This window comes from Ambystoma mexicanum, chromosome 7q (assembly GCF_040938575.1).
Source record: "Ambystoma mexicanum isolate Mex_15411 chromosome 7q, UKY_AmexF1_1, whole genome shotgun sequence".
Classification (NCBI taxonomy): domain Eukaryota; kingdom Metazoa; phylum Chordata; class Amphibia; order Caudata; family Ambystomatidae; genus Ambystoma; species Ambystoma mexicanum.
Genome location: NC_090941.1, coordinates 491,571,981 through 491,590,606, shown reverse-complemented (window position 1 = coordinate 491,590,606; position 18,626 = coordinate 491,571,981). Strand labels below are relative to the sequence as shown.

Sequence of the window (18,626 nt, the reverse complement as noted above, 5' to 3'; positions counted from 1 at the left end):
TGGACCCTTATTGCTGTGGCCTGTGTTCTGTTACCTCCAGCTTTTTGCTGGAGGTATTTTCGGCGGATTATCCGCCGCTTTTCTGGCGCTAATAGCGCTTACGCCGGACTCGTGATTGATGATGTTTTAGCGCGAATGGTTCCTTGCGCTGTTATGGCCGGCGCTTGTACAGCCGGCTGCCCTTGCGGTATTTGGAGTCGTGATCCGACGGACCCTTAAAATCGGCGCTAAGAGCGTTACTGCCGATTTTAAGGGTTACTGCCCAAGTCGTGATGAGGCCCAATGTCTTTCTCAGGATGCAAAGCAAATATTAGCATACCACAATTATTCTTCCAATGGAATTCTTTTGTCAGGATAGCAGAGCAGCTACCTTTGGTGATGTAACATATTGTCAGATCGATAAAGTTACCAATGTCTTTCCACCACAACACCTTTTTACCATAACCACATTTTCGTCAAAGCAACTGTTTCTTTCCTGGTAGACTCGCCTGCTAGGACTAACTACAAGTGGTCCATTTCCTGGTTCACTCTTCTGCCAATAAGAAAAACTCCTACTACTACAGTTGGTCTCTTCTGTTAGTGTCAATATGGGTTACAGATTTCCCCAAACTGGTGTCTCGCAAAGGAGAATTGCGTCCTTGTTGCCCTTTTATCTCTTTGGTACAGTGTCTGTGCTGTTGGCAATGTAGGTTACAGGTTTCTCCAAATTGGCATCTCATAAATGGAGAATTGCACCCTTTTTGCCCTCTTACTTCTTCTGGATAGCTTCTTAGCTGTTGGTAATGTGGGTTACAGGTTTCCCCCAGTTGACGTCTCATAAATGGAGAATTCCGCCCTTTTTGTCGTCTTATTCTTTTTTTAAGGTTTTTATTTTTCATTCATGTTCACCAACCAGACATATTACCAATCTTATATCTACAGCTTATCAATTCAAATTGTCTGATTAGTAGTACAACATCGCTTTGCACCCTTTCAGCGAACATGAGGTTTTTTAAACAATAACCAACTCTAGCCCAATCCCTCCCGTGGTTTTTTCGTCTTATTCTACTTCCTCAGTTTTCAAAATTGTCGGATTTTAGGAAACGTTCCACTCGTAGCACTCCGGGGATACCTTCTTTTGCAGGCCAACTCACCGGCTTCGTTTGGCATCTCCGTGTTGATCCCTGCTGCTGTAGCGGGCACTTGGCAGATCGGCAATCTGAATGACAGCTCCTCTGTACTTGCCACCACTTTAACGCTCCCTCTCTTGAGCCCCGCCGTGCCTGTTAGCTCTCTGCATCCTCCAGTACCTTCAGGAAACTCACGTCAGGTTGAGAGCATGTCTCACACACAGCTGGGCGTCTCTCCCTGCTGCTGACCACGACTCTGCTTCCTGCTGCGTGAACTTTGCAAATCCGCACACCTCCTCTTACCTCTTCGGCTTCTTTTGGCATTCGCACTCCTGCTGCAGCTCCAACCACTTCAGTGTATTTCCAGACTGCTTCTGCTGCTCCGTTCCTTCTCCTAAACAGCTGCAGTCAATTTTCAGGTTTAAATGTTCCGCTCAGGTGCCTTGCCTTCCAACAACTAGACTGCATATTCCCTTCAATGGGGCCTTTGATCCTTATTGACACTTGGTCCTTCTTCCTTGTCCCAGTACCACAGGCATTATGGATCTTGTAGTCCATAATGGGTTTCAAGTTTTTTATGTCTATTTCTATATGATTGTTGAACTGGATGTTACCAGAGTTTGGAGAGGTTAGGTGCATAGCAGTTACATTGGTGCTCTACTTTACAATATGCCATCACAGCTTCATGGAGAATAGCGGAATCATGAGTGAAAGAGGTCACCAATTCCCCCTGATATGAGTCTCCTTCCATGTGATCCTCCTGTATAATACCACCCGCCGGGTCAGGATCGGGTAGCGACTGCCTCCCCCTGGCCACACGAGGAGGACCATACCAGGATTTTAGTGATGATCTCACTAGAGTCATCACACCATCGGAAATGTTTCTTAAAACACCACAAGAAGGGGTAGATCTTAAAGTGATTTGTTTTGCTTCAAGGTCACTTTTCCTATTAACAGTGTGTTTGTTTCTTTCCCAGGTGTGACCTACAGGCTTTATGGAAGATGACTAAGTTATGCTTCTCTTTGTTCCTCTCGCTTTCGTCGATGTGGCCTTGGGGATAAGAGGGGAGCAAGGTTGGCTCCGTTGGCCTTGATTGCAGAGTGGCTGATACAATTAGACTTGGCTTTGAACAGATTCTGGCCACTTAGTCAAAAAGTTCCACAAATTATGCCACATGAAAAGCTGCCAGTTAGGTTCCACAGACTGTTCTCAGGGCTTCTAACCAACTCTCTACCAGGGTTTCTGGTCCTTTTGCTCACCAGGCCGGTCTGCCTTCCCTCCTCAATGGTACCGGTGTGCTAATTCCTATGGGACCTCTGCTAATCCCTCCCCATGCACCTCTCAACCCCTTGTCTCCCATCTTCCCGAACATTCCACTATATTCTTGTTTCTCTTCACTTCCCAGCTCCTCCTCATCAGTAGTTCCTCTTTCCACCTCATCTTCCTTATAAACCTCTTCCACTACTTCTCCAGCATGGGGTCTGGCATGGATTCACATGCTCATGAATATTCCCCGTCGTCAGGCTGGGAATCCTCGGTAAAGAAAAAATCAGTATCAGTTTCGTTTCTGATCTGTCTTTCGTAGTAGTAACCAATCACTGATCTCTGCGTCATACTGACCACAGCCAATGACTGCCCTCTACCTAAGCCCCGCCTCTGGCAGCCATCTTCAGATTTTTACCGCACGTTCAAGTGTTGGGATCCTCGTGCTATTGCTCTCGAGCGTTAGTGCTTTTTTCGTGCTTCTTCTTAGGAAAATGTTCTCTTTTTCGGTCAAAAGAGCCTCAAGCTCCACCGTTTCCTTATCCGATCAACGGGGACCCGTGTCGGATTCTTCTACGCCCCTCAAGGGTGAAGATTTCGTCGAGCCACGCTTTTGGAGGACTCCAGAAGTTTCTCAGGCCCTTCTCGAGCATGGCCCAGGAGAAGGGAAGCTCGACGCCCGGAAAGCTGTTCAGGGTCTGCACTAGATGCCAGCTTCAGAATGTCTTTAAGGAGGACGAACACCCCCTTTGCCTTAACTGCCTGCATGAAGACAAGACGCACTTGGAGAAGGACTGTGCGTTTTGCGGCAATATGTCGGAGCGGACCATGAAGGACTGCCATCAGCGTCTCGCCAACTGGCTGGAAGGAAAGAGCCCGTCAGGCGAGAAGAAGAAGAAGAAGTCCGAGCGGTCTTCTAAGAACTTTGAGGGCGCCCCGGCGATGGGGGTCCAACAGAAGGCCAAGCACCGCGAGTCTGCTGGCACCGGGAGCGCCGAACGGTCGGGCTCTACGGGCGCCAGGCAGGGCGCATCCTCCCCGGTGCCATCAACCACGAGCCAACGCTCTGGCTCGGGTAAGAGGAAGGCCGAGCACCCGGCGAAGCTCCTGGAGAGACCCCGGTCGTGCTCGAAGGCCCCATCGGAGGGGGAGCGAGGTGGAGACCCTCCCCCCAAGGAGAAGGCGGTGAGCGCACCTAAGGTGGTGAAAGCCTTAATCCATCCGGCCAAGGCCTCTATCGAGACAGTTGCGGCGGCCCTGGCTCAGCCTGTGGAGGCTACACCAGTGGTGGCGACCTCGGGGCTCAGAGTCTCCCTGCCACCGCGGAGGAAGTCCTCTTTTATGCCCATCGACAGGACCCCCGTGAAACCTACGACGGAGAAGAAAAAGGGGGGGCAGGAGGTAGTCGTGGATTCGGCCTCAACCTCTGAGGAAGAGCTGATCGAAGTCTTAAACCACGGCATTGGCGTGGAAGAAGACCAGCCCGTCGGGAGGGACCCCGACGTAGGAGACGACGATAACGTCGAGGGTGCCGACGGGGCCCCTGACCGCCCGTCGGACTCCCCTCAACCAGTGCCGCAAGACAACTCGGCGGCCATTTTGTTGGCTATACAGTCCTTATGCTCGGAGATAAGGACGAGACTGCCGTTACCACCAGCTGAGGAACCGCTCCCGACGGGGGACCCGGAACCAGGCCCTTCTGGGTGTCCTCCCCCTAAGAGAAGAAGGATTCATCCTCCACCTCCTTTTCAGCCATCGCGCCCTGTTCAGCCCTCCTCCCCGTCCACGACTCGTGGGGACTGACACGGCCGCGTCGGGTACGGACGATGAGGTTTACGACGAGGATCTGCCGTCGTCACCTCCCACCCGGGCTTCCCCGCCCGATGAGATTGGATCGTTTCACTCCATGATCGCCAGGGCATCCAAGCTTTTCCAGCTCTGCCCGGAAGAGAAGAAGAAGGAAGGTTTCCTTTATCAACGGCGCGAGGCCAAGAGGAAGGCGGTCCTCTCTGTACCTCTACTGGACGATATTTGGGATGAGGGCCTCGCCCTCCTCAGGAACCCATCCACGACGCCGGCTAGAAGGGATCGGTACGAGAAGAAGTACCGGGTCCCGGACGCGGCCCCCTTGTGCCTTCGGGCACAGCCGACCCCGGACTCGGTCGTCTCCGCGGCGACCAGGAAGAAAGCGGGCGGGGCGCGGCCTCTATGTCGACCTCCCCGCCGGACGGCGAGGGAAAGAAATTAGATACGATGGGACGCAGAGTCATCTCGTCTGAAGCGACGACGATTAAGGCGGCCAACGCTTTGGCTATCGTAGCCCGCTACGACAGGGAGTTGTGGTACAAACTGGCCCCTCTGCTGGACTTCCTACCGGACGACAAGAGGGCGGAAGCCCTAGAGATCTTGCAGGAAGGAGAGGTGGCGTCGGACCACGCCATTACGATTGCGATGGACATCGCTGACACTGGATTTCGCCAGTTGGGCAACGGCTTGTGCCTTAGGCGGCGTGGATGGCTCAAGGCTACTGACTTCCGTCAGGACGTGCAGACCAGAGTCTTGGACATGCCGTTCGACGGAAACAACCTGTTTGGGAAAACAGTGGACGATTCCCTTCAAGCCATCAAGGCAGACACGGAGACGGCCCGGGCTCTTGGGGTTCTCTAGCAACAGCGGCCGCCCTTTCGGAGCGGCGGAGGCAAACAGGGTGCCTCCAAGGTTCCGGCGGCGGATTTTCCACCTACCGTCAAGCGGCCCGTTCGTCGTCGCAGGAAGCTTACAGGGGACGAGGCAAGTCAGGCGGACCCCGCCGTCGTCGCCAAGGAGGACAAGGCGGCAAAGCCTCGTCGAAGCAGGACTGAACCAGCCGTGGGGTCGGGCCCCCACCGAAGCACCCCGGTGGGAGGCCGGCTGGCGAGCTTCGTCAGCGTGTGGGAGTCCATCTCCACCGACCGTTGGGTGCTGGACGCTCTAGCTCAGGGTCACGCGCTCGAGTTTCTAAAGAGGTTCCCGCGTGTCCCCCCTGTGGCCAGGAAAGAACATCACGTCCCTCAACTTCTCTTGGAGGTAAAGGCGATGCTCAAGAAGGGCGCCATCGAGCTCGTCCCAAAGAGGCTTCGGGGCTCTGGAGTTTACTCAAGATACTTCCTCGTGAAGAAGAAGACGGGAGGATGGCGTCCCATCCTGGACCTACGACGACTGAACAAATTCATCAAGGCATAGAAGTTCCGGATGGTCACCCTCCAACACGTCCTGGGTCAGCTGGAGGAGGGCAATTTCCTGTCGTCGTTGGATTTGGAGGGTGCCTACTTCCATATTCCCATCCTAAAGGGACACCGAAATTTTCTCAGGTTCGTGGTCCAAGGGCGTCACTACCAGTTCAGAGCCCTTCCCTTCGGACTGAGATCGGCACCCAGGGTGTTCACCAAGTGCCTCGCACCCAGGGGATCCACGTCTACCCATACCTGGACGACGGGCTCATCCGAGCGGAGACGAAGGAGCTCGCCGTGGAGCACACGGCAAGGACCGTCCAACTTCTCACGGACCTGGGATTCTCCATAAACTACGCCAAGTCTCACCTGGTGCCCGCGCAAGACGCACTGTTTCTGGGAGCGAAGCTCGACACAGTGTCGCTTCTGGCCTCTCCGTCGGAGGAAAGGACGAGGGCCATCTTGGGCAAGGTGCAGCGGATGCTGGTTGCGGACGCGGCCAGAGTGAGGTCCATCAAGTCCCTCCTCGGAATGATGTCTTCTTGCATTTATCTCATCCGCCTGTGCAGGCTCCGGATGCGCCCGTTGCAGGAGTTCCTGGACGTGCGCTGGATCCAGACGACAGGCAGCTTCGAGGAGAGGATCACACTCAACGAGAGTTTCCGACGAGCGATCCGGTGGTGGGGCACCCGTGCGCATCTGACGGCGGGCATGGACTTCCAGACCCCCGGCCACCAGGAGACAGTGACCACGGATGCCTCCCTGTAAGGGTGGGGAGCGCACACCGAAAATCTGCATGCGAGAGGCCTTTGGCTCCCGACGGAGAAGTCCCTCCATATCAACGTCCTGGAGCTCCGTGCAGTGTTTTGGGCCCTCGGGTCCTTTCTTCCGTCCCTCAAGGGCAAGGTGGTGAGGATCTTCACCGACAACACCACCACCATGTTCTACATCAGGAAACAGGGCGGAACCATGTCCCCAGCCCTGTCCATGGAGGCGCAGGATCTGTGGCATTGGGCCGTCGCCCAAGGGATGTTTCTGGTGCCGTTTCATCTGGCAGGGATAAAAAACACCATCGCCGACTCACTCAGCAGGGAGCTGCGCTCGTGCCACGAGTGGGAACTACAACAGGATCTAGTGGACCGCCTCTTCCGACGGTGGGGCACACCCCAGATCGATCTGTTCGCGACGGCGACGAACTCCAAGTGCCGGAGGTTCGCCAGCAGGTTTCCCCAGCCGAGGAGCATGGGCGATGCTTTCTCGTTCCCCTGGGAGGGCCTGTTTCTATACACGTTCCCTCCATTGCCATTGATGATCCGGCTCATCAACCAGCTCAAGAGGTCACGGTGCAGGATGATCCTCGTCGCACCTGCGTAGCCGAGGCAGATATGGTTCCCGGACCTTCTGGACTTGTCAGCGTCCCCGTCAATCAAGCTGCCAGTGGACGCGGATCTTCTCTCCAGGGAAGGAGGCGCCATCCTCCATCACGACCCGAAGTCGCTGAGCTTGCAGGCCTGGCGCCTGCAGCGTTAGAGTTTGGAGGATACGACATACCGGCCGACTGCAGAGAGGTTCTTGCAAAGGCCAGGGCGTCCTCAACTCTTAAATGCTACGGACACAAATGGAAGAGGTTCTCTGTCTGGTGCCAGGCACAGAAGATTAACCCTCTACGGATTACGCTCCCCAAGTACTGCCATACCTACTGACGCTGGCCAAAGCTGGACTGGCGCACGCGTCCATCAAGATTCATCTTGCTGCGATCTCCCGATACACCAGAACCACTGGGCGGACGTCTTTGTGGTCTCATCGTCTGGTGAAAGAGTTCATGAAGGGACTGTTCAGATCGTTCCCGCCGGTGAAGGCTCCGGCCCCGGCGTGGGAGCTCAACGTGGTGCTGACCAAGCTCATGGGACCTCCGATCGAGCCTCTGCACTCGGCTCCATTGAAGTTCTTGTCGTGGTAAACAGCGTTTCTTGTGGCCATCACCTCCGCACAACGGGTGGGAGAGATCCAGGCCCTTTCCTGCAAGGCCCCGTACTTGACTTTTCACGACACGAGGGTAGTGCTCAGGACGCACCCCTCCTTCATGCCCAAGGTGCCGTCGGACTTCCACCTCAAGGAACCCTTGGTGTTGCCTGTTTTCTTCCCGTCGCCTTTGTCGCCGGCTGAAAGGACTTTGCACTCGCTGGATGTGGCTAGAGCGCTGAAGTTCTACGTGGACCGCACAAAGTGTTTTCGGAAGACGTCACAACTCTTTGTGAACTTTGGACCTGTCAATCAGGGGAAGGCTCTCTCGAAGGCTTCCATTTCCCGATGGCTCTCCGGCTGTATCATGTACTGTCATCGGTTGGCAAACCGACCGCTGCCTGGCCGTCCGAGAGCCCATTCCACCAGAGCGATCGCAGCTACCACGGCATTCCTATCTGGTGTGCCCTTGCTGGACATCTGCAGGGCTGCTACGTGGAGGTCGACGCACACCTTCACGAAATTCTACTGCGTTGATCGGGATTCCAGGGAGGAGTCCAGGGTCGGCCAAGCAGTGCTGCGCAACCTGTTCGCATAAGGTGAGCCTGGTGAGGAGGTCAGAATTGCTTAATGTTGAGTTTGATGTAATGCTTAATGTTGAGCCTTTGCCACCTCCCGTGGTTGTGCATGTGTGTACTGCTATGTATTCTTTATTCATGAGCATGTGTATCCATGCCAGACCCCATGCTTTAGAAGGAACAAGTTACTTACCTGTAACTGTTGTTCTCCAGCATGGGTCTGGCATGGATTCACATGCGAACCCTCCCGCCTACCCCACTGCGGCTCTTCACTTGGTCATACTGCCACTTCACGTGCTACCAAGTCTGAAGATGGCTGCCAGAGGCGGGGCTTAGGTAGAGGGCAGTCATTGGCTGTGGTCAGTATGACGCAGAGATCAGTGATTGGTTACTACTACGAAAGACAGATCAGAAACGAAACTGATACTGATTTTACTGATTTTTTCTTTACCAAGGATTCCCAGCCTGACGACGGGGAATATTCATGAGCATGTGAATCCATGCCAGACCCATGCTGGAGAACAACAGTTACAGGTAAGTAACTTGTTCCTTCCTTTGTCAGTGCTCAGTGTGTGTTAAGGCTGAGAAATGACATGTGACAGCAGACAAATGTGTTCTAGAAAAGATAATTTTATTCAGTACTCTTAACAGTAAAGGGGTTGGACGAAACATTTATAAGAACTAGGGAAACATCATAAATACTAATGGATTCCTATGGGATCCACCTAATCCTTAAATAGAGGCAGATTCCATAGGAATAAACTCATGCAAGCATAAAATGAAGTGTACACACAAGACTGAGTAAGAAATCCTGGCAGAATGTAAACCCTGCTCTGTGCCACGTCTCTGTCTTGTGTGCACAATAAAATGGGCTGGAGTCAGAAACAGTGGTGTAAAAGCAGTGTCTTGTTTTTACGCCTCCATTTCCCTCTCAGCCCATTGGAAAATGACCCCCTCCATTTATTTGGAGGATGCTATTTTCTATTTAACCTATTCCTATTCAGAAAGTTGTATTGAATGTCACGATCCCTCATCATGTGGTCCCCAAGGCACTCCCCCATCCCCTGTCTCGTCCTTCCCTCTCATCCCCCCTTCTCCGGGACTCACGTGGACTCTCACACGCCTTGCGAGCGCACCTGCGCCTGGTCCGTAACAGGACGGCTGTCAGGTTACGGCCGTTCCTTCATTGGCAATTACCTTGGCGCCTAAGATTGCGAAGGGCTAGCACTGAGCTTCTGCGACGCGGGACTGTAAGGTCACGTGATGCTCTTGCCCGATCACGTGACCCAGCCGCGCATCACATGACCAGAAGCGCGAGTACTTAAACCCGGAAACCCAGGTACTTGTTACTTCACAGCTGTGCTCTGCATCCTGTTTGGCGTTATGTACCTTTGGATCACCTTTGGATCGCTCACGGAATCGACCCGGCTTGCTCTACTGGACTCTTCTTTGATCTACCCCTTTTGGATTTGTTTGCACAGTGATATACGGCTCTTGACCACGGACTGTTATTGGACTGTCTCCTGGATCACCCTCTTGCACCTTGGCTCTTTGGACTTCTTGCCTCATAGCTCCACAGCTCCTGCTAACAGGCGAACAACTGAGGACTACTCCTCTTGGGGTACTTCTGTCCACGTGGGTCCCGGACCTCTCCCCTAGGTTCACTACCTCTTCCTTGACCCTGATTGGTAAGACCTTTCCATTTTCCTAAACACTGTGGTTACTGTTTCTTGGTTGGTACTTAATCCGCATTTTCTTGCAGCAGCGTGGGGTCCCAGAGGTTTGCGGTCCCGGACTTGAACATCTTCGCCTGTGGCCTCAACTGCTGCACAGAGAGTGGCTTTAGGTTCTCTCTGTGCGGCATTTGGGGACGGAGGCCTCTTCTGCCTACACGACACTCAAGTCACAACATTGAAGCACACAAATCTGAGACTACTGGCTGTCTGGTTTCCATTCTCTGATGACACTCTCCAGAGACAGCCTGGCCTCCCTAATTTCCTCTATCATTTGGGACATTATATTGTCTGTTGTATGTGCCTCTCACGCAGAAGTGCCTTCATGGGCTTACACTGGACCAAGTGCCCCAGCTGTCATGTTGACTGTTGGGGAAGGTGTTGCACTGCGACCCAGGAATTGTTGAGATGCATGTTGCAGGATTCTGTTTCTCAGTATGCCTGGCACTGGTGCTGTTGGTTCACTGGCCCATTGCATGTGGCAAGTCCTGGGGATAGGACGAAGGCTGCTTCTCTGATCATTGCTCATCTGAACTTTGGACCAGAGGGCCTCTACGCCGTCCAGAGTTAGAGCTCTGCTTTCGCTGTCCCTGGCTATCCTTCTGGCAGCTATCTATTCCATTGATCAGGGTGATTTCTGCAAAAGGATGGGGCCTTCTGCTGAGCTTGACAATCTCCCATCCTTTACATGTAACCTCTGACAGTGCCTCCCATGTACAAACTAGTGTAATCGTTTTTTAAATCTTCCCAGGCTCAGGGATTTCACAGTAGACAAGAGTTTCCTTGTAAATGTGCTAAATTATAACGTTTTAGCTGAGACCTTCTTCAGATTTCACAAAACCATTGAAGATGGTCTTTCCCTACTCCCGTCACAAAACCTCAAGCACATTATATTTTTTAACAAGTAATTTAATTGTATATTTACTGTGTATGTGCTTACTTTATCATGTTTGTTTATAGAGGATCATCATGTTAAATGTAAATGCTTTTAATATAGAACAAGAGATTTAATGGATATATTTGCGATGTAATGATTTCTTTTACACTTGTTTCAGGAAGAGAAATAAATGGTTCTCACTCCCATCTGGATTTAGACACAAATAACGCTGCCCCAGGCTCTTCAGGTGTTGCTGAGCATTTACCAAACTCACAGGTACATTTTGAACACACAAGGCATAGGTGCATGCTTGATCCCTTGTAATTTGAATGTCTTATGTGTTGTTCAGATAAATCCCTCAACTACTATAGGAATGATCCTGTACATATACCTTATCAGAAAGATAATTGTGCTATAGCCAAGTACCTTTCCGTCACATCGTGGAGTTTGCTGAGGTATGATGACCTTGCATACACATGTACTAGGTAATGCGAATACTAACATGTTTACATTTGTTGGCAGTCTGCTGATGTACGTCCTGCTACTTGACTGTGTATTTGTCTTTTCTTGTTAGGGCACTTCTCTGAAGTCTAACTAAGCGCTTAATAAAGCCATTCAACTGAGACAGTACAAGACTCCACTCTTAGTATAAGGCTGTACCACCCAAGTTCATGGTAGCATAGACAGAGCAGCCAGGCTTATTTTAGGAGATAGAGAGGGCTGTAGAATCAGTACACAGAAATTGTATTAAACATATGGTCCAAAGAAACACTGACACACTATGTATTGTAAAAATAAAGGGTTTATTTTATATACAGGCAGCCCAAGTAATTCTTGAGTAAGTACTATCATAAAGCATATAAATACATTATAAAAACACAACACTATGTTTTAAAAATGCAGATCAAAGCACAGACCTTATTTAGAACACCTAACTGTATTTCTCCAGCACGGGGTCTGGCATGGATTCACATGCTCATGAATATTCCCCGTCGTCAGGCTGGGAATCCTCGGTAAAGAAAAATCAGTATCAGTTTCGTTTCTGATCTGTCTTTCGTAGTAGTAACCAATCACTGATCTCTGCGTCATGCTGACCACAGCCAATGACTGCCATCTCCCTAAGCCCCGCCTCTGGCAGCCATCTTCAGATTTTTACCGCACGTTCAAGTGTTGGGATCCTCGTGCTATTGCTTTCGAGCGTTAGTGCTTTTTTCGTGCTTCTTCTTAGGAAAATGTTCTCTTTTTCGGTCAAAAGAGCCTCAAGCTCCACCGTTTCCTTATCCGATCAACGGGGACCCGTGTCGGATTCTTCTACGCCCCTCAAGGGTGAAGATTTCGTCGAGCCACGCTTTTGGAGGACTCCAGAAGTTTCTCAGGCCCTTCTCGAGCATGGCCCAGGAGAAGGGAAGCTCGACGCCTGGAAAGCTGTTCAGGGTCTGCACTAGATGCCAGCTTCAGAATGTCTTTAAGGAGGACGAACACCCCCTTTGCCTTAACTGCCTGCATGAAGACAAGACGCACTTGGAGAAGGACTGTGCGTTTTGCGGCAATATGTCGGAGCGGACCATGAAGGACTGCCATCAGCGTCTCGCCAACTGGCTGGAAGGAAAGAGCCCGTCAGGCGAGAAGAAGAAGAAGAAGTCCGAGCGGTCTTCTAAGAACTTTGAGGGCGCCCCGGCGATGGGGGTCCAACAGAAGGCCAAGCACCGCGAGTCTGCTGGCACCGGGAGCGCCGAACGGTCGGGCTCTACGGGCGCCAGGCAGGGCGCATCCTCCCCGGTGCCATCAACCACGAGCCAACGCTCTGGCTCGGGTAAGAGGAAGGCCGAGCACCCGGCGAAGCTCCTGGAGAGACCCCGGTCGTGCTCGAAGGCCCCATCGGAGGGGGAGCGAGGTGGAGACCCTCCCCCCAAGGAGAAGGCATTGAGCGCACCTAAGGTGGTGAAAGCCTTGATCCATCCGGCCAAGGCCTCTATCGAGATAGTCGCGGCGGCCCTGGCTCAGCCTGTGGAGGCTACACCAGTGGTGGCGACCTCGGGGCCCAGAATCTCCCTGCCACCGCGGAGGGAGTCCTCTTTCATGCCCATCGACAGGACCCCCGTGAAACCTCCGACGGAGAAGAAAAAGGGGGGGCAGGAGGTCGTCGTGGATTCGGCCTCAACCTCTGAGGAGGAGCTGATCGAAGTCTTAGGCCACGGCGCTGGCGTGGAAGAAGACCACCCTGTCGGGAGGGACCCCGACGTGGGAGACGACGAGAACGTCGAGGGTGCCGACGGGGCTCCTGATCGCCCATCGGAACCCCCTCAACCAGTGCCGCAAGACAACTCGGCGGCCATTTTGTTGGCTATACAGTCCTTATGCTCGGAGATAAGGACGAGACTGCCGTTACCACCAACGGAGGAACCGCTCCCGACGGGGGACCCGGAGCCAGGCCCTTCTGGGAGCCCTCCTCTTAAGAGAAGGATTCATCCTCCACCTCCTTTTCAACCATCGCGCCCTGCTCAGCCCTCTTCCCCGTCCACGACACGTGGGGATGATACGGGGACTGACACGGCCGCGACGGGTACAAACGACAAGGTTTACGACGAGGATCTCCTGTCGTCGCCTCCCACCCGGGCTTCCCCGCCCGACGAGATTGGATCGTTTCAGGCCATGATCGCCAGGGCATCCGAGCTTTTCCAGCTCTGCCCGGAAGAGAAGAAGGAAGGTTTCCTTTATCAACGGCGCGAGACCAAGAGGAAGACGGTCCTCGCTGTACCTCTACTGGACGATATCTGGGATGAGGGTCTCTCCCTCCTCAAGAACCCATCCACAACGCCGGCTAGAAGGGATCGGTACGAGAAGAAGTACCGGGTCCCGGACGCGGCCCCCCCTTGTGCCTTCGGGCACAGCCGACCCCGGACTCGATCGTCTCCGCGGCGGCCAGGAAGAAAGCGGGGGGCGCAGCCTCTACGTCAACCTCCCCGCCGGATGGCGAGGGAAAGAAATTGGACACGATAGGACGCAGAGTCATCTCATCGGCAGCGACGACGATTAAGGCTGCCAACGCCTTGGCTATCGTAGCCCGCTACGACAGGGAATTGTGGTACAAACTCACCCCCCTGCTGGACTTCCTACCAGACGACAAGAGGGCGGAGGCCCTAGAGATCTTGCAGGAAGGAGAAGTGGCGTCGGACCACGCCATTACGATAGTGACGGACATCGCTGACACTGGATTTCGCCAGTTGGGCAACGGCGTGTGCCTTAGGCGGCGTGGATGGCTCAAGGCTACTGACTTCCATCAGGACGTGCAGACCAGAATCTTGGACATGCCGTTCGACGGGAGCAACCTGTTTGAGAAAACAGTGGATGATTCCCTACAAGCCATCAAGGCGGACACGGAGACGGCCCGGGCTCTTGGTGTTCTCTAGCAACGACGGCCGCCCTTTCGGAGCGGCGGAGGCAAAGAGGGTGCATCCAAAGGTTCCAGCGGCGTATTTTCCACCTATCGTCAAGCGGCCTGTTTGTCATCACAGGAAGCCTACAGGGGATGAGACAAGTCGGGCGGACCCCGCCGTCGTCGCCAAGGAGGACAAGGCGGCAAAGCCTCGTCGAAGCAGGACTGAACCGGCCGTGGGGTCGGGCCCCCACGAAGCACCCCGGTGGGAGGCCGGCTGGCGAGCTTCGTCAGCGTGTGGGAGTCCATCTCCACCGACCGTTGGGTGCTAGACGCCCTGGCTCAGGGTCACGCGCTTTAGTTTCTAAAGAGGTGCCCGCGCGTCCCCCCTGTGGCCAGGAAGGAACATCACGTCCCTCAACTTCTCTTGGAGGTAAGGGCGATGCTCAGGAAGAGCGCCATTGAGCTCGTCCCAAAGAGGCTTCGGGGCTCCGGAGTTTACTCAAGATACTTCCTCGTGAAGAAGAAGACGGGAGAATGGTGTCCCATCCTGGACCTACGACGACTGAACAAATTCATCAAGGCACAGAAGTTCCGGATGGTCACCCTCCAACACGTCCTGGGTCAACTGGAGGAGGGCGATTTCCTGTCGTCGTTGGATTTGGAGGATGCCTACTTCCATATCCCCATCCTAAAGGGACACCGAAAGTTTCTCAGATTCGTGGTCCAAGGGCGTCACTACCAGTACAAAGCCCTTCCCTTCGGATTGAGGTCGGCACCCAGGGTGTTCACCAAGTGCCTCGCACCAGTGGCGGCGCGTCTGCGCCTAGAGGGGATCCACGTCTACCCCTACCTGGACGACTGGCCCATCCGAGCAAAGACGAAGGAGCTCGCCGTGGAGCACACAGCAAGGACCGTCCAACTACTCACGGACCTGGGATTCTCCATAAACTACGCCATGTCCCACCTGGCGCACACGCAAGACGCACTGTTTCTGGGAGCGAAGCTCGACACAGTGTCGCTTCTGGCCTCTCCGTCGGAGGAAAGGACGAGGGCCATCTTGGGCAAGGTGCAGCGGATGCTGGTTGCGGACGCGGCCAGGGTGAGGTCCATCAAGTCCCTCCTCGGAATGATGTCTTCTTGCATTTATCTCATCGGCCTGTGCAGGCTCCGGATGCGCCCGTTGCAGGATTTCCTGGACGTGCGCTGGATCCAGATGACGGGCAGCTTCGAGGAGAGGATCACACTCGACGAGAGTTTCCGACGAGCGAATCGGTGGTGGGGCACCCGCGCGCATCTGACGGCGGGCATGGACTTCCAGACCCCGGGCCACCAGAAGACAGTGACCACGGATGCCTCCCTGGAGGGGTGGGGAGCGCACACCGAAAACCTGCACGCGAGGGGTCTTTGGCTGCCGGCGGAGGGGTCCCTCCATATCAACGTCCTGGAACTCTGTGCAGTGTTTTGGGCCCTCAGGTCCTTTCTTCCGTCCCTCAAGGGCAAGGTGGTCAGGATCTTCACCGACAACACCACCACCATGTTCTACATCAGGAAGCAGGGCGGTACCAGATCCCCAGCCCTGTCCAAGGAGGCACAGGATCTGTGGCATTGGGCCGTCGCCCATGGGTTGTTTCTGGTGCCATTTCATCTGGCAATCGCCGACTCGCTCAGCAGAGAGCTGCGCTCGTGCCACGAGTGGGAACTACGACAGGATCTAGTGGACCGCCTCTTCCGACGGTGGGGCACACCCCAGATCGACCTGTTCGCGACGGCGACGAACTCCAAGTGCCGGAGGTTCGCCAGCAGGTTTCCCCAGCCGAGGAGCATGGGCGATGCTTTCTCGTTCCCCTGGGAGGGCCTGTTCCTATATGCGTTCCCTCCATTGCCGCTGATGATCCGGCTCATCAACCAGCTCAAGAGGTCACGGTGCAGGATGATCCTCGTCGCACCTGCGTGGCCGAGGCAGATATGGTTCCTGGACCTTCTGGACTTGTCAGCGTCCCCGTCAATCAAACTGCCAGTGGACGCGGATATTCTCTCCAGGGAAGGAGGCGCCATCCTCCATCATGACCCGAAGTCGCTGAACTTGCAGGCCTGGCTCCTGCAGCGTTAGAGTTTGGAGGTTACGACATACCGGCCGACTGCAGAGAGGTTCTTGCAAAGGCCAGGGCGTCCTCAAATCTTAAATGCTACGGACACAAATGGAAGAGGTTCTCTGTCTGGTGCCACGCACAGAAGATTAACCCTCTACGGATTACGGCTCCCCAAGTACTGCCGTAACTGCTGACGCTGGCCAAGGCTGGACTGGCGCACACTTCATCAAGATTCATCTTGCTGCGATCTCCTGATACACCAGAACCACGGGACGGTCGTCTTTGTGGTCTCATCGTCTGGTGAAAGAATTCATGAAGGGACTGTTCAGATCGTTCCTGCCGGTGAAGGCCCCGGCCCCAGCGTGGGAGCTCAACGTGGTGCTGACCAAGCTCATGGGACCTCCGTTCGAGCCTCTGCACTCCGCTCCGTTGAAGTTCTTGTCGTGGAAAACAGCGTTTCTTGTGGCCATCACCTCCGCACGACGGGTGGGAGAGATCCAGGCCCTTTCCTGCAAGCCCCCGTAATTGACTTTTCACGACACGAGGGTAGTGCTCAGGACGCACCCCTCCTTCATGCCCAAGGTGCCGTCGGACTTCCACCTCAACGAACCCTGGTGTTGCCTGTTTTCTTCCCGTCGCCTTCGTCGCCGGCTGAAAGGACTTTGCACTCGCTGGATGTGGCTAGAGCGCTGAAGTTCTTCGTGGACCGCACAACGTGTTTTCGGAAGACGTCACAACTTTTTGTGAACTTTGGACCTGTCAATCAGGGGGAAGGCTCTCTCGAAGGCTTCCATTTCCAGATGGCTCTCCGGCTGTATCATGTACTGCCATCGGTTGGCAAACCGACCGCTGCCTGGCCGTCCGAGAGCCCATTCCACCAGAGCGATCGCAGCTACCACGGCGTTCCTATCTGGTGTGCCCTTGCTGGACATCTGCAGGGCTGCTACGTGGAGGTCGACGCACACCTTCACGAAATTCTACTGCGTCGATCGGGATTCCAGGGTGGAGTCCAGGGTCGGCCAAGCAGTGCTGCGCAACCTGTTCGCCTAAGGTGAGCCTGGTGAGGAGGTAAGAATTGCTTAATGTTGAGTTTTGATGTAATGCTTAATGTTGAGCCTTTGCCACCTCCCGTGGTTGTGCATGTGTGTACTGCTATGTATTCTTTTATTCATGAGCATGTGAATCCATGCCAGACCCCATGCTGGAGAAGGAACAAGTTACTTACCTGTAACTGTTGTTCTCCAGCATGGGTCTGGCATGGATTCACATGCGAACCCTCCCGCCTACCCCTCTGCGGCTCTTCACTTGGTCATACTGCCTCTTCACGTGCTACCAAATCTGAAGATGGCTGCCAGAGGCGGGGCTTAGGGAGATGGCAGTCATTGGCTGTGGTCAGCATGACGCAGAGATCAGTGATTGGTTACTACTACGAAAGACAGATCAGAAACGAAACTGATACTGATTTTTCTTTACCGAGGATTCCCAGCCTGACGACGGGGAATATTCATGAGCATGTGAATCCATGCCAGACCCATGCTGGAGAACAACAGTTACAGGTAAGTAACTTGTTCCTTCTAGGGGTTGGGGGATAACACCATAGATTACTTTCTTATTACTTTCAGTAATACAAGGGTAGTAGACGCTGTCAGTTATGCAGTGACACTCAACAATGAAATCACACAACCAACTTGCAAATATACTTTTATGAATAGTGGAACACAGATTCAAAGAACAGTATATACCTCTACTACTTTTGTGATAACACACAGTTATACTAGGTGAGGAAGACCTTTTTGGTGTAATATACAATTACAACTGCTTTTAAACTCAGCTGAACACAGGCTAAAATAATCAAGAACTCTTTACACTAATTTTGTATGCACCAGGCAGAACAAGGTCAGCTACACCTAAAGGAACACTTTTCAGGAATGGCACACAGCTATTCTAGGCAGGTAAGACGTAATGTTGTAATATACTATAACAGTTGAGTTTTAAGATCAGTGGAACACAGTTGGAGATAAGCAATAGCTCTTTAACTTATTTTATGATGGCACACAGCTAACACAAGGTAACTAAAACCTATATACTTTTTAAAAGGACTATCAGCAACCGAAAGCTTAATATAACATTAGGCAGACTTATTCTGGATAGGCTAACAGCAAGTCAGGGGAAGCAAGACCCAATTGGGGACACTCATACATTTATCCTAGCAAGAATAGTAAAGTCAAACCAGCAGCATTACGTTTGGGGAAGAGGCACAACCAATTCACAGGTGAGTAACTTATAGTATTCAGAATAGTGCCACACACATTCAAGGTAAGTAAGTGTTAGGCAAGATTGTATGTAGTAACCCTATGTGAAACTACACCAGCCTTGTCCTCCTGACAGTAGATACCCAACTATTGGTGTAGGTCTATACTACACA

At 53.4% G+C, this 18,626-nt stretch overlaps 1 protein-coding gene across 3 annotated transcripts in view; it reads left to right on the top strand.

The window, feature by feature from the left end:
• PHF11 (PHD finger protein 11) overlaps nucleotides 1–18,626 on the top strand; it is a 1,101,640-nt gene that overhangs the window by 684,613 nt on the left and 398,401 nt on the right. For all 3 annotated transcript variants that reach the window (XM_069639873.1, XM_069639871.1, XM_069639872.1), the window contains exon 8: nucleotides 10,911–11,008. In XM_069639873.1, coding sequence (XP_069495974.1) covers nucleotides 10,911–11,008 — 98 coding nt within the window. The remainder of the gene's footprint in view (nucleotides 1–10,910; nucleotides 11,009–18,626) is intronic.